At 38.9% G+C, this 15,566-nt stretch overlaps 1 protein-coding gene across 1 annotated transcript in view; it reads left to right on the top strand.

The window, feature by feature from the left end:
- The window catches only part of ACBD3 (acyl-CoA binding domain containing 3), a gene marked incomplete at both ends in the record, with an annotated part of 36,340 nt that extends 28,050 nt beyond the window's left edge, over window positions 1–8,290 (top strand). Inside the window, 3 exons of the mRNA XM_084254177.1 lie at window positions 983–1,169; window positions 3,778–4,062; window positions 8,082–8,290. Coding sequence (XP_084110303.1) covers window positions 983–1,169; window positions 3,778–4,062; window positions 8,082–8,290 — 681 coding nt within the window. The remainder of the gene's footprint in view (window positions 1–982; window positions 1,170–3,777; window positions 4,063–8,081) is intronic.
- Between the last annotated feature and the right edge of the window lie 7,276 nt (window positions 8,291–15,566).

Here is a 15,566-nt window from a genome sequence, read left to right as displayed (position 1 = left end):
TTATGAATATACATATTTTAATCATAATTATGTACACAGTAACAAGTTTTCATTGAGTAGTTGACTTCAAATTTCATATGCATACTTAATTCTTAGGTCAATATTTTTTACAACTTGGTTAATAATTTTCCATTTAACGGTATCAAAGTTTTTCTCTATAATTCACAGTGAAGTGTTAATTATTTTTGTTCATATTGTATACTTGATTTGTTGGTTACTTTGAAAGGCCCATATCACATTTTACCAATTACAGCTTTTCCCTTTGTGAATATTTTTCTGTGACCATTTACTTCTACCAAATTTAAATTTTCCTGATTAAAATTTTATGTATCTGTGCTTCCCTGGTGGCACAAGAGGTTAAGACGCAATCTGTGAAACTAACCACAGCTACTGAAGCATGAGTTTGATCCCTGGCCAGGGAGTGACCCACATGGCACAGAAGACCTCTCCTGATTCCCACTGCTCCCCTCAGCAGTGTATTTCATTCAGTCTTCCTGTTCTGTTCCCCACTCTTGTCTCTGGTGACTCCTCTCACCCTCCCCACACACCTCTGGCCTGTACCCCAGTTCTTGTATGCATAAACAAATCTTTAAATAAATAAATAAAATTTTATGTATCTGAATTTTATCAGACTTTTCTGTCAGTTTTACGAATAAATGTTTCTGTGTTCAGTTTTTGTCTTAACTATAAGTTTTATTTTAGGCCATTTATTTCTACCTACTTAATTAAGTTCCTTAATTGATCACAAAAATGTGATTCTCCATTATAGTTTTTTGTCCATGTTTGTCATTTTTATCTTTCGGTTTGATGTTGTAGTACTAATATTCATTATTAGATAGGATAAATGTGATAAAATTTACTAGTAATTTCTTGGAGTCCAGTGCTTTGGTAGGGCAAAAACATAGGTTCAAGAGACAGTCCATAGTAAATGTGCCATTTAACCTTTCTCATCAGTGTTTCTTCACTTTTTCTCAACTTGTAGGCAGCACTACAGAAACAACAAGAAGTAGCAGTAACTGGGCCATCTTTGTCTACATCATCAAAAGTGAATGCAGCTGTACCAAGTGATATGATGTCAGTTAATGGACAGGCCAAAACCCACACTGACAACTCTGAAAAAGAACTTGAGCCAGAAACTGCAGAAGAAGTCCTAGAGAATGGACCAAAAGGTACAGTTTGGCACGTGTGTTCATCCAAATGTCAATTCAAACTTGACAAAAGCAAAAGTCAAAAAGTCAGGTTAACAAGCTTTTGAGAGCAACTACATAGTTGTGAGAGTTGAACACCTGTGTTCATTATTTTTCTTTAGTCTGAAGCTGGTGCTTCTGGTGACCTTACGGTTATGTAAAGGAACAAATCAGGTGTTTCAGATACTTTGGATTGACTTGTTATACATATTGTTTATTGCTGTGTAGCAAACTGTGCCCAAAATAACAAAAGTTGATTATCTCACATAATACTTTTGGGTCAGGAATTCAGGATAAGTTCCAGCTGAGTAGTGGGTCTGGTCACTCATAAAGTTGTAGTCAGAATGTTGAGTCGGGCTATAGTCATGTGAAGACTGAGAGGCCAAGATCTGCTTCCAAGATGGTTCCCTCATAAGGCTGGCAAGTGGTGCTGACTCTTGGCAGGGGGTGTCTCAATTCCTTGACCTTGAAGCTTCTCCATAGGGCTGCCTCAGTGTCCTCAAGATATGCCTCAATATGTACAGTGGCTGGCTTCCTCCAGACCACGTGATTCAAAAGAGAACAAGGTTGAAAATGGCAGTGCCCTATGTACCCCAACTTTGAAAGTAATACATGAACACCCTCAATATTTTCTTTTGATCACACGTGCTAACCCTAATGCTCTGTGTATGATGACCTCACAAGTGCATGAATACCCAAAGGTGAAGATCATGTGATCAGGGACCATCTTGGAGATTGACTTCCATGTATTATAATTAAAAAAAAAAAAAAAAGTACCATGTTACTATAAAGAAAATAGAGTTTTTCAAATCTCTACTAGCTTTTCATGGGCAGTTCATTCATTCAGCAGTTAGAGATTTTTGTGTGCTAGGGTATATAATGTTCAGGCAAATTAACACACATAAAACATAAATTGGAGCCGAGGTTAAGTACTGTGATGGTGACACAGTACATTAGTGAGAGCGTGTAATATGGGGGATTTGACCTACTCAGAGAGGTTACCAGAGGCTTTCATGGGGAAGGGACAATTGAACTGAGGGCTCTAAAGCAAGAGTAGAGATTAACTAAATAGGATGGATGAGAAGAGCATGTCATTGATGGTCATCAGGGATGGTGGTATGGTTCATAAGAAAGTTGATTTCATAGATCTTCTGTGTCTTTTTAAAACATGTAACAAAATGCTTTCAGAAAGACATTGGAATCTACCGATGGTTTGGTTTGGTTTATCTGCCACCCCCCTTTTTTTCTTCTCCTAGTAAAAGTTTACTGGTGTGTTCAAATTCCAGAGACCTAATCTGGAAAACCTATATAGTCCCAGTGCACGTAGGTACTGTTCAGTATGCAAGACCTCACCCTTTTTACTCAGTCCCTAGTGGTTCTACTCCTTCCTGAGTTTTCTGTTTGAGTTCCTTTAGAATAGCATCTTAAAGCTTTGGTATACTCAAAGGTAAGGATTGTTGTTATTAACACTGTTTTTGTTTTTATGAAAGTTCTTTATTAAAGTAGCAGAAATTTAACATAAGAAGTTAAATTGTGAGGTTCAGTTGGGGAAACTGATAAACTAAAACATTGGCATACCCCTACTGAGAAACGGTTTTGTCCAAGTTTATTCAGTAATACTTTTTTTTTTTTAAAGATTTATTTATTTATGTAAACAAGAACTGGGATACAGGCCAGAGGTGTGGGGGGAGGTGAGAGAATTCACCAGAGACAGAATGGGGAACAGAACAGGCAAATTAACTGAAATACACTGCTGAGGGGAGCAGCGGGCGAACCAGGAGAAATCTGCTGCGCCATGTGGGTATCTCCCTGGCCGGGGATCGAACTGGTGCTGCAGTGGCTGCGGATAGCTTCGTAGGTTGCGTCTTTTATAATCACCTCTGAGCATCTGATGAGATTCAAAAGGAACAGAGTAAAGACTTCAAGAACACCCAGTAACAAAAAGCAGTCAGAAACTCACTGACAAGTTTAGTTATCTGTCTCTTTGACTCTGATGACCCTCCTCGACTGGAGCTTATGAGAGAATTTTATATAATTCTCAAGCAAAGTTCTAAGAGCAAACCACTTCTTCCTTCCTGCCTGCCTTCTTCGTTCTACTTTCTCCTCCTTTCTTTTTCTTTTTCTTGAATAGTGTGGAGACTGTTTCAACTGAGAGACTGAAGTCAGGGCCCAACTTTCTTTGTCTACATCCAAAAGTGAATTTACTCCTAAATTCAGATTTCTCTCTCTTTTTAAAATGTTTTCTAGCTCCAGTTAGAAAATTCCCAAGGTCATTCTTAAATCCTGTATGTAGAGTGTTGGAAAAAAATCACTTGTAAGATTATAGATTGCATTTGTTAATTGAAGTTTTTTGATGACCTCTGAACACACCTGACATTGTTAAATGTAGTAATTTGTGGAGAGACTTGCCCGAAAGGCTTTTATATTACTGAGTTGTCGATCAAAGGTAGATCATCTAAGGCAGCCCTTATTGCAATTCCATATTGCACTGGGTGCCTAAATGTAGCTGGGACACTGGTCCTCTGCAAATATTGCTGCCTGCAGGTGAAGGCTCATCTTCTCTAGCTTTTGTAATTCCTGTTGCCTTTAGAATCTCTTCCAGTAATAGCAGCTCCATCCATGTGGACACGACCCCAGATCAAAGACTTTAAAGAGAAGATTCGTCAGGATGCAGATTCCGTGATTACAGTAGGCCGCGGAGAAGTCGTCACTGTTCGAGTACCCACCCATGAAGAAGGATCTTACCTCTTTTGGGAATTTGCTACAGACAATTATGACATTGGGTTTGGGGTATATTTTGAATGGACAGATTCTCCAAACACTGCTGTCAGCGTGCATGTCAGTGAGTCCAGCGATGATGACGAGGAAGAGGAAGGTAGATCCATTTGTCTATATTCAGTAGCTATTGGGTTGTATGTTGGCAGAAATGGCAGTGGTTCAGGTGTCAGCCAGCCTTATGCTTCCTGATGAACACTTCAGGGACAGGGCTGGGCTGAAAAGGTTATGAAAGAGGCCATTTCTTAGCAGGGGATTAGGGCCCTGTTATGAATTTCTTTGAAAGCTGAAGAAGGTCTGTTTGACAATTTGTTATTTTATTGCTTTCTGAATACTATTTACTTCCAGCCTCGTGTGTTGAAAAGCTAGATGTGTGAGGTTATTTTGAAAAATTTTATAAAAGCTTGTAAGAAATTCTGCCAGCTTTAAGTTTATATTTTGATCATTGCTTTTTCAGTTGTTATTCAAAAATTTTATAATGTAAATGCAGAAACTCACCAGAACATCCTGCCTTAAAAAAAATTTCAATTTTCCTTCCCTTTCAAAATTCCTACTTTACTAAAGTGAAATTTTTTGTCTTCTTTGACTAACTTGACAAAATTGGGTGTTTCCAAGGACAGTCTGAACTATCTTGGATTAGGCAATAGGTTATAAAATGAATTATTTATTGAAAAAGTTGGTCTCCTTAATTTTGTTACCCAGAAAAGTTAGAACTCAGAATATTTACGCAGACCTAGTGGTAAATTCTTATATGTTTGTCGACTTGATTGTGATATATAGAAGGAGTGCCATGATTGTAAGGATGACAAAGCACTTTCTCAGTTTTTGTTTTTTTTTTTAAGATTTATTTACTTATGCATACAAAAACTGGGGTACAGTCCAGAGGTGCAGGCAGTGAGAGGACTCACCAGAGACAGAATGGGGAACAGAACAGGCAGATTAACTGAAATACACTAGTGAGGGAGCAGTAGGTGAGACAGGAGAGGTGTCCTGCGCCATGTGGGTTGCTCCCTGGCTAGGGATTGAACTCATGCTGCCGTGGCTGCTGATAGCTTCATAGTGCTGAGACTTAACCCCTTGCGCCACCAGGGAGGCCCCACTTTCTCAGTTCTTGAAATTAACCAAGTTTTCAGGTGATTGGTAACAGACTACTAGTTCTTAAAGTAGGTTAGTAATATTATTTCACAAGATTATATTGGGATAATTTTAAAGAAGTAGTGAATTGAGGTACAAGGAGGAAAATGAATGAAAAGTTCGACCAGCTTTTGAGATGTGCAGTTCTGTCATAACCCTGCACCATACCACACACTGGGCCTTCTGTGTCATATATGGAAACACACAGGCCTATGTCACTTCGGAGCTGCTTAGTCTTACATGGCATTTTGTTTTCCACTCTTAATTTCTGAGTATTAGCAGAAAGGGTAAAACATTGCCCACAGATACTACTGACTGAACCAGAAAGAAAATATACAAGCATGAAAGATCACAGAAGAGGTGAGAGACCTGAGCAGATTGTAGAGCAGGTACCACTACCATTGTCGTAGTTGTCCCTCAGCAACATCAGGACAGGGGTTAAGCTCTGCTTTGGTCTTTTAGATGTATCACAAAGACTAATTAAAAATCAGATGTTTTGCAAACATCCGAGAAGGAAAGTTTTCTCTCTGTTTGCAAATTATTGTCTTAGAGCTTTGTTAACAATATGGAAGAGGGCCTCCCTGGTGGCGCAGCGGTTGAGTGCTGGGTTGCGAAGCTGCCCGCAGCCTCTGCAGCGCCGGTTCAATCCCCGGCTGCTCCCTGGCCACCAGAGGAGGGTCCCACATGGCGCGCAGACCTCTCCTGTTGCCCGCTGCTCCCCTCAGCAGTGTACTTCGGTCCTTCTGCCTGCTCTGCTTCCCGCTCTGGCTCTGGTGAATTCTCTCACCCTCCCGCGCTTCTGACTGTACCCAGTGCTTGTATAAACAAACAAACAAACAAACAAATAAATAAATAACATGCCTTTATTAAAAAAAAAATATATATATGGAAGAATGCTCTGTTCCAAAGTATGTTGAAGTAATATATTTCTCCTGGCTTGCCTGCTGGAGATCTTCTAAAAAGAGGTTACTTCCTCGACTGATTGTTGTTTTGGAGTTTTTGATGTTGGGAAGAACACTAGAGGAAAAGACCATACCTAGAGCCTGTGCAGAGGAAAGAACCTTGACATCCTTGACCTTTGCTCTGATATGATATTCCTCAAATGAAAATGGCACTACCAGTCCTTGTGTCTTTCCTGACAATAAAATGATTTGCAACTAAAAGTAATCCATTAAAACCTCTGTATTAACAGCAACAACAGTAAAGATTTATTGCACCCAGAAATTATTTACCTAGTGTGAGCATCACTTTCTCTTGTTTGAAGATTTTGCTTATAAACTGCATTTGTCCATGTGCTGTTTGCTTCCTAATGGAGGCTGCTGTTCAGCATGTCTTGCCCATATTGTGCATCTTAGGAGGTATCCTGTTAGCTCAGTTTAGCAGGAGGAAAGAGCCTAGTTTTCATGTTTCTTGCTTTGTTTTTCATCATTAAGTCTTGAAAGATACAGGCGTTTGTTTTCTCTGATGAAAAGTGATAGTAAGCAGTCCTCCTGCTGTGTATGTATCTGCTTTCTTTATTAGTCACAGGTCCCAAATCTTAAATTGATGAAAGATGCATTGTTCATCTATTCCAATAACCTTTAGTTATTGAACAGAATTTGGGCCTTGAATCTGTTTCATGGATAGTTTTTTTTTTTTGTTGTTTTTTTTTTTTAATTTTTTTTTCAAAGATTTATTTATTTTAATTTATACAAGCACTGGGTACAGTCAGAATTGTGGGAGGGTGAGAGAATTCGCCAGAGCAGGGAGCGGAGCAGGCTGAAGGACCGAGGTATACTGCTGAGGGGAGCAGCGGGCGGCAGGAGAGGTCTGCGCGCCATGTGGGACCCTCCTCTGGTGGCTGGGGAGCAGCCGGGGATCGAACCGGCACTGCAGAGGCTGCGGGTAGCTTCGCAACCCAGCCCTCAACCGCTGCACCACTGGGGAGGCCCTGTTTCATGGATAGTCTTATAGGCAATAGCATCCATTTTGAATGATGCTATATTTTTCATTTGCAACTGAATGACATTTAGTTTTAAATATTGCTGTGATAGGGCCTCCCCTGGTGGCGCAGCGTTTGAGCGCTGGGCTGCGAGGCTGCCCGCAGCCCCTGCAGTGCCGGTTTGTTCCCCGGCCGCCAGCAAGGGTCCCACACAAAAAAAAAAAGTATTGCTGTGATAGAGAAGTCCAATTAGGGCCTATTTAAAAGTGTCGTTTTTTCTTAAATAAACTTTTAATTCTAGAATTGTTTTAGATTTACAGGAAAGTTGCAAAGATGGTACCCAGTTTCCCCAATTGTGAATCATTATTGATACATTATTATAAAATTCCATATTCACATTTCCTTAGTTTGTACCTGATATTCCAGGATTCCATCCACGATGCCCCATTACAGTTATATCCACTTAACCTTTTCTCCACTGAGTGGCCATTGACAATCATCACTTTAACTCATATTGTCAAAATTCACTCTGCCATATTATAAACCTCAAAGTTTTATGGTTTATGCTATTACCTTGACCTAAACAGAGGACTTTAAAGCTGAGCAACTGCTCAGCTCTGTCTTCCTGCCTTGAAAGAAGCCACAGAGTCTGTTTAATATGTTAAACTGAGACTTTTAAGCTGGTTCAGAGTGTCTTGTTCCTTCAGATTACTGGAGGTATTTTTTTTTCTGACCTCTTATTATAGTTCAAAAAACTATTAAATGGGGCAAATGTAGAATCAGTTCATTTTTTGCCCTTGGGATTATTCCTGGATTATATAACCACCACCAGATATTCACAGCTGGGCTCCCAGGGCCCATACAACTCTTGGTACATAACAGTTGCTCAGGTGAATGAACGAACAAACTAACAAACAAGCCAGTACATGCTTGCATGCATACAAGTTGTAAAGTTGTAGAGAAGTTCTAACAATTTCTCAAAGAGAGGGTAGAGTTTAATTACTTGATGCAAATGTGATTTTTCTCAGATCTGTTCATTAACTTGTCTCTGTTCTTTCTCACAGAAAACATCAGTGAAGATAAAGCCAAAAAGAATGCCAACAAACCTCTGCTGGATGAGATTGTGCCTGTGTACCGACGGGACTGTCATGAGGAAGTGTATGCTGGCAGCCACCAGTATCCAGGGAGAGGAGTGTATCTCCTTAAGTTTGATAACTCCTACTCTTTGTGGAGGTCAAAATCAGTCTACTACAGAGTCTATTACACTAGATAAAGATGTTACAGAGTCTGGAGTCTAGGGTTAGGCAGAAGATAGCATTTAATTTGGAAATATCTTTTGACTTTTATGGAGCATTGCAGTCCATGTTTACCAGTTGATTTTGGTCTGATGGTTTGTAAACTCTTGTTGGGAGTCAGGATTTCCGTGAGACTCTTTAGCATTAATACTTTGGGGTTAAAGGGATTCCTCAGATTCACCCAATCTTTGGGTGCTGACCAGTGGAGTTATTAGTGGATGCTGAAGTTATATGAGCTTTGTTAAATTTTTAAAGTCTCCAAAATAAAACATCCCAACCTTGGCCCCACTTGGCTGATGGTTAGTCCATTGCTGCCTGTTTTGTGTGTTTTATGAGAACCCAGAGTTACAGTGCCCTCTAATTTGAAATATTTATGTTAACAGTCTACATGAGGTTCAGCTGACTTTGATTGAAGGTCACCATTTTAAAAAATTTAAAGACCTCACAGATTATAATAAAGAAATTACCTTGTTTTGATCTTGTTCTGAATGACCCAGATTGGTTTTGCTTTGGGTACAGCTGTTCAGTTCAGAGTTACATTACAGGGAACTATTTTCTGAGATAACCTTAAGATAGAATGTTCAAGTCTAATTGATAATTGAACTATAAAGATAAAAGAACACTTCGGATATCCATCTTAGTAAGCCAAACATCCACAAACTCTGAATCCTTTTCATCTGGTATTCATACTACCAGTAGTAAGACAAATTTAATTCATCTTTGTCTTGATTTGGCCTTATAGAGCATCTCAAAACATTTTTATGCAAGCATCTAGTGTGTGAATTTGTAAAAGCAAATTGGCACCTACTGAATTAAACTGAATAAAATCATTTAAATATAATTCTTTGTATGAGGAACAACATTGCACCAATATGGAAATCACTGCCAGCGATAGTTCATTTTCTTTTAATTTGTTACTTCTTAGGTACAAATCCTACATGATTCCAGCTTGGAATTACTAGTAAGAATTGGAAATGCATATGCCCATGCTTAAATTTTTATAGCTTTAATCTGTATTATGTCTTTATTAATGCAAAGAGGTGCATCTTTGTTTTCCTTACTGAAAACAAATATGGATTAATTGCCTCAAGTTTGTGTAAGTGATTGATTAGTCTAGAGATTTTTGTTTTCAGATGGGAGGGTATTATAGATAGAAAATGACAAAGATGGCAATATACATGTAATATTGTTATTATACATGTTGTTACTGAAATGCTTAGATTTTTAAAATTTCAAATCATAAATCACTTCTTGTAGGGGGATTTCAAACCATTGTTTAGCTGCAGTATATACAGTTCACTACATACAGCTGTTTCGTTTTTATGTACTACATTTTCTGTTTTTTAATACCTGGTTTTGTACATATCTAACTGTTCTCTTTGGTTGTTCTGAAACTGGATTATTTTCTCCCAGGTATAGCAGAATTTGTGTTTTTTAATTTTAATTCAATAGTCCCAGCTCATAGATGTCCATACTGTTACATCCAGAACATCTGTCAGCCTGTTCATTAGCTCTCATGTATATATGATAGAGAAACCACGGGGTTAGGCACTTCTGGCTTTTTTTTTTTATGAGAAAATACTGTATTTAAAATGTAAAATAAACTTTTAAAAAGCAGGCACTAATATATATTTCTTCCAGCCTTTGATTACAGATTTGTCCTTGCATATGTTAAGATGAATTATCTTCTAAAAATATCATTGTTCTTGGGAGCAGTATATGTTACTTTACATAGCAGCGGTTCCTGTCATGTGTTCATGTCAGAATATTTTTGGTTTTAAACTTTTTTATTGCCTTTGGCTGTTGATTAGTACAGTACAAGTGCGATTTCAAACAGATCTTGAAAATAATATATTTACTCAATTAAAATGTTTATCTGTAATCTGTTGACGTTTCATTAATATAGTCACTCTGAAGTATTCTATATTTCATCATTTGGGTAGGACAAAAAGAAATGTCTTAAATGATCTTTTTTAAAAATTATTTCTGGCTGATTATTTAGTTTTGCTGTGAATCACCCTAGTGAGTTAAAATTTTTCAGACCTCTTTATGGAAAGGACAGCACTGGGGCCTCCCTGGTGGCCCAAGGGGTTAAGCACTGCACTATGAAGCAGTCCGCAGCCTCTGCAGCACAAGTTCGATCCCTGGCCAGGGAGCTGCCCACATGGCGAAGCAGACCTCTCCTGTCTAACCAGCTGCTCCCCTCAGCAATGTATTTCAGTAGATCTGCCTGTTCTGTTCCCCACTCTGTCTCTGGTGAGTCCTCTCACCGCCCACCCCCACCCACGCACATCTCTAGCCTGTACCCCAGCTCTAGTATGCGAAAATAAATAAATCTTTAAAAAAAAAAAGAAAGAAAGAAAGAAAGGACAGCACTGACTTTTCTTATTGAAAGTGACTTATAACATTATTTCCCCTATTCAACCATGTGTGCACCATGTTCCTTGAACCCAGGAGCATAGCCTACTTTAAAATAGTTCTTAATGTCTGGCACCTTTGAAGCAGCAACAATGGGAGTGTGCCTGGGTCAGTGTGATGTGGAGTGTCAGAAACCATTCTAAAAATTACCACACTGAAATGCAGTCATTTGGACATTAATTTTTTTTCTTTTAAAATTTGGAATGTGATTGTCATCTTGATTTTTCTGCTGTGTCGGGGTACCAGGAAACCAGACCAGAGAATAGTTAAGGATAGCTGTTGATCTGTGAACACATCTTTGAAACACACTGCTTTGTCTTAACTGAATGTCTTACAGAAGAGAAGAAGCAACCAGGATAATAAATGATTGCTAGTAATTCCTTGGGACTTAGGTGCAAAAGTCTAGCCATAGTCATCTGTGTGTCTGTTTCCAGCTTTTTCTCTTTTCAGTAGTTCCCTCATCAATCTGAAAATGTGTGCATGTGTAGCTGTGGGGCAGACCAAGTCTTCATTTTCATTACCAAATTTTCAAAATTGTGTGAATCAGTATTAGATCTTCATCTCACATGTATTTGCCTAGGATTCTTTAACTTTCTAATTACAAAATTTTTAAGACAAAGTTGATTATTGTTCTTTTCAGTACCTTTGTTTTGAATTTATTGTCATTTCGGGTGCTTATTGTTTTGCAATGAAAGATGGAAGCACTAGCTCCAATTTTATTAGTTAATATGCCACTTTTAAGTTGTGATTTGATTAAGATAATTCAATACTAGGAGACTGACTTTTCCAGAATTGACATTGACATTTGCACTTAGGTTGTCAGACTTAGGCTAAAGTAAAAATTGGAGCAGTTAATTCATCTCTTGTAGCTGTAATGAAAGCTATGTGTGATTGCTCAGTTCATTCCTACTGTGAACTGGAGACTTGTGGTCTTATTTCTGAAAAAAAGCAAGTACAAATTCAGTTACAGATGCTAATTTTCTTAATCTTTCTGAAATGGCATACCTATACAATTACAGCAGTTACTACCCTTTTCCAAGCTCATCAATTCAAATATCTCCAGTTGAAGGTAACAGAACTTCAGCTGGAGGAGGAAAGGGGCTTAACAAGTGTAATATGCATGTTTTTCATAAGGTCTACATTTTGCAGCTTTTAAAATCCCAGGTTGTGTTTTGGAGAACTTTTCTTGTTAGTATGGGTCTGCTGTGTTCTTTTTGATCTGCTGTGGATTCTTCCATCAAATGGTTTTTGACCTTTTTTTGTTATTGAACATCTTAGGTTTCTTCTCATTCTTTATTGTAAGAGATGTTCCAATAAACTCCCTCTTATATGGCCTTTTTTTTAAAGTTTTTTTTATGCATATAAGAACTGGGGTGTAAGCCAGAGATGCAGGGGGTGAGAGGATTCACCAGAAAGAATGGGGAGTAGAATAGGAAGATCTACCGAAATACACTGCTAAGGGGAGCAGCGGGTGAGGCAGGAGAGGTCTACTGCTCCATATGGGTTGCTCCCTGGCCACCGAACTCATGCTGCAGTGGCTGGCAATATCTTGATAGCATTGTCTTTAACCCCTGTGTCACCAGGCCCTCCTTTTATATGTCTTCTTTCTGTAAACCTGCATCTTTTTTTTTTACAATTAAATAGCAAGAAGTAGAATTGCTGGATCATAGACCCTGCCACATTATTTTCCAGAGTGGCTAAACTAATTTCCCTTCCTACCAGTAGTGTATGAAAACACTGCTTTTTCCCTATCAACATAGGGTATTATTAGACTTAAATTCTGGCTATTCTGATAGGCAAAACTGAAGTTTTATTTTATGCATCTCCCTGATAACTAATAAGATTAAGCATTTTTTTTTTTTTAAAGATTTACCTATTTATTTATACAAGAACCAGGGTACAGACCAGATGTGCGGGAGGGTGAGAGGATTCACCAGAGACAGACCGGGAAACAGAACAGGCAGACTGACGAAATACACTGCTGACTGGAGCAGCGGGCGTGACAGGAGAGGTCTGCTTCACCATGTGGGACCCTCACCGGCCAGCCGGGATCGAACCGGCGCTGCAGAGGCTGCGGACAGCTTCACAGTGCGGCGCTCAACCACCTGTGCCACCGGGGGAGGCCCTAAGCATCTATTTTTATTGGTCATTTGTATTTCCTATAAATTGCTTATTTGTATCCTTTACCCATTTTCAACTGGGTGAGTTTTTTTAAAAATATTAATTTATTAGCATTTAAAAACACGGTTTGTGTACTGACTACATAAGTAGTTTCTCCCACTTTATTGCTTGTTAATTTTGCTTGATGGTGTTTTATGTGTGTCTGTGTGTGTTTGGTCATGGGTGTTACAAACTATGTTGTTGGGGGCCTCCCCGGTGGCGCAGCGGTTGAGCGCTGGGTTGCGAGGCTGCCTGCGGCCTCTGCGGCGCCGGTTCGATCCCCGGCTGCTCCCCGGCCACCGGAGGAGGGTCCCACATGGCGCGCAGACCTCTCCTGCCGCCCGCTGCTCCCCTCAGCAGTGTGCTTCGGTCCTTCTGCCTGCTCTGCTCCCCGCTCTGGCTCTGGTGGGTTCTCTCGCCCTCCCGTGCTTCTGACTGTGCCCAGTGCATGTATAAACAAAACAAACAAACAAACAAATAAATAAATAAAACATGCCTCTATTTAAAAAAAAAAAAAAAAACTAGGTTGTTGGTTTTATCCAATTTTATCCTTTATGACTTTTGCTTATTTCCATATATATATTTTTTAGATTTATTTATGCATACAAGAGCTGGGGTACAGGCCAGAGTTGTGGGGAGTAAGAGGATTCACCAGAGACAGAGCGGGGAACAGAACAGGCAGAAGTGTGCTGAGGGGAGTAGCAGGCGAGTCAGGAGAGGTCTGCTGCGCCATGTGGGTTGTGGGTTGCTCCCTGACTGTCCAGGGAATCAAACTCGTGCTGCAGAGGCTGTGGACAGCTTCATAGGTTGCGTCTTAACCTACTGCGCCACCAAGGAAGCCCTTATTTCCATATATATGAGTCTGTTTCTGAACTCTGTTCCATTTATCTGTCCGACCATTTGTGACTAATATTGCACCTTAAATTACTATAGTTTTGAAATGTATTTTGATACAAGGCAAATCCCTGTTCTTTTGTTATGCTTTTGTGGCTGTTTTGCACCTTTACTCTGTATGAATTTTTTCATTAGGTTATTGTACTTCATGAAAAATCTTGATGAAATTTACATTGAAATACTGCATTGAATTTATATTTAATTGGTGGGGATTTGGCCTGTAATTTTTAACATGAACTTGAATTGCTTTTGAAAAGATTGGTAGTTCTTGGTTCTTAAATAGTTATCTTCAGTCAAAGTGCTAACCATTAAGTGGTCTCTCCTGCCATAATTAGAATACTGGCTAATCAGGGGCAAAAAAGACTAAAAAATAAGATAATTTGCTCTCAGGTATAGACCAAAGAAGGCATATGGTTAAAAACCCAAATTGCCTTAATTTTGTTGCTCCCCCATCCACAGGAATGGTATTATTTTTGTTTGCATGGTTAAAGATAGGCTTCCCAGGATCACATTACAGGCTTAACAAGGGTAGGTGGGTGGAGAAAAGGTAGAGTGCCAACTGTATAGGAATAACCCTATTTCTCTTTATTTTCAACCAACAAATACTTAGTTACATGGTCCTCTCCTAGCTGCAATGTCTCCAGGTAGGCACACATGTGCCAGTCAAAATTCAGAAAAGTGTTGGTAAAGAAATGGTTTGTAGTAGACAGTGGACTGTGTTTATCACGTGAGTTTTAAAAATACATAACTTTGTTGATTTTTAAGGCCATACACAGTGTAGAAAATTTAACAGTACACATAGGAGAAAAGACTAAAACTGAATGTATCAATCTACCACTAAGAGATAATTATTTGGGAACTTCCATTCTGGGCTTTTCTCTTAACAGTCAATTATGATACCATCCTAGCGCACAGAATAGTCTAGAGTTTATATAATGAGCACCCATGTACCCACCACCACAGTCACATTTGCGGTTTGCCTTATTAGTGCTTCATATTGGTCTAAATAATAAAATACTAGTGAAAGATTTTGAGCCCCATGTATCATTTCCCAATTAACATTCTTTTTTCTTCCTCCCCAAAATAACCATTATCCTGATTTTGATGTTTTATGATTCCACTTGGTTGTATAACAATTCCACAGGTTGCCAGAGAAAGGCAATAGGACATTTCCTTAGAATGTTTTGAATTTTACATAAAATTATATCATTTGGCTCTTTGTTTTTCCTGATGTGCATGGTTTTTGGCGATTAGTTTCGTAGAACCTTCAGTGACACATCACGCAGAGACTCTTGACTACCGTGTAGTCATTCCCCTGCTGTTGGACATAGAGTTTATCTCAGATTTCCAATATTACATTCTTGTATGTGTCTGCTTATGCTCTTGTGCAAGGGTTTCACTGATGTATATTTCAAGTAATAGAACTGCTAAGTTATAAACTATGTAGATCTTCAACTATACTACATAATGCAATATTGCTCCTCAAATGATCATGCCAATTCAGACTCGCCAAAACAACATACAAGTGTTCCTGTGTTCTATATCTTTACTGGTAGTTGTCAGATTTTATAATTTTATCGATTCTATAGGCATAAAACAAGCTCATCTGGTTTAATTTGCATTTCCTTAAGAGCCAGTGAGGATAAGCATCTTTTCATCTTACTGAATTGCGTATTTATATCCCATAATTTGTTGGACTTTTTCGTGACTTGTAAAAGTACTTTATTTTTTTTTTTAAGATTTATTTATTTGTACAAGCACTGGGTACAGTCAGAAGCGCGC

The sequence above is a fragment of the Talpa europaea genome (genome assembly GCF_964194135.1).
Source record: "Talpa europaea genome assembly, chromosome: 14".
Lineage (NCBI taxonomy): Eukaryota > Metazoa > Chordata > Mammalia > Eulipotyphla > Talpidae > Talpa > Talpa europaea.
This window is presented reverse-complemented; position numbering and strand designations above follow the sequence as displayed.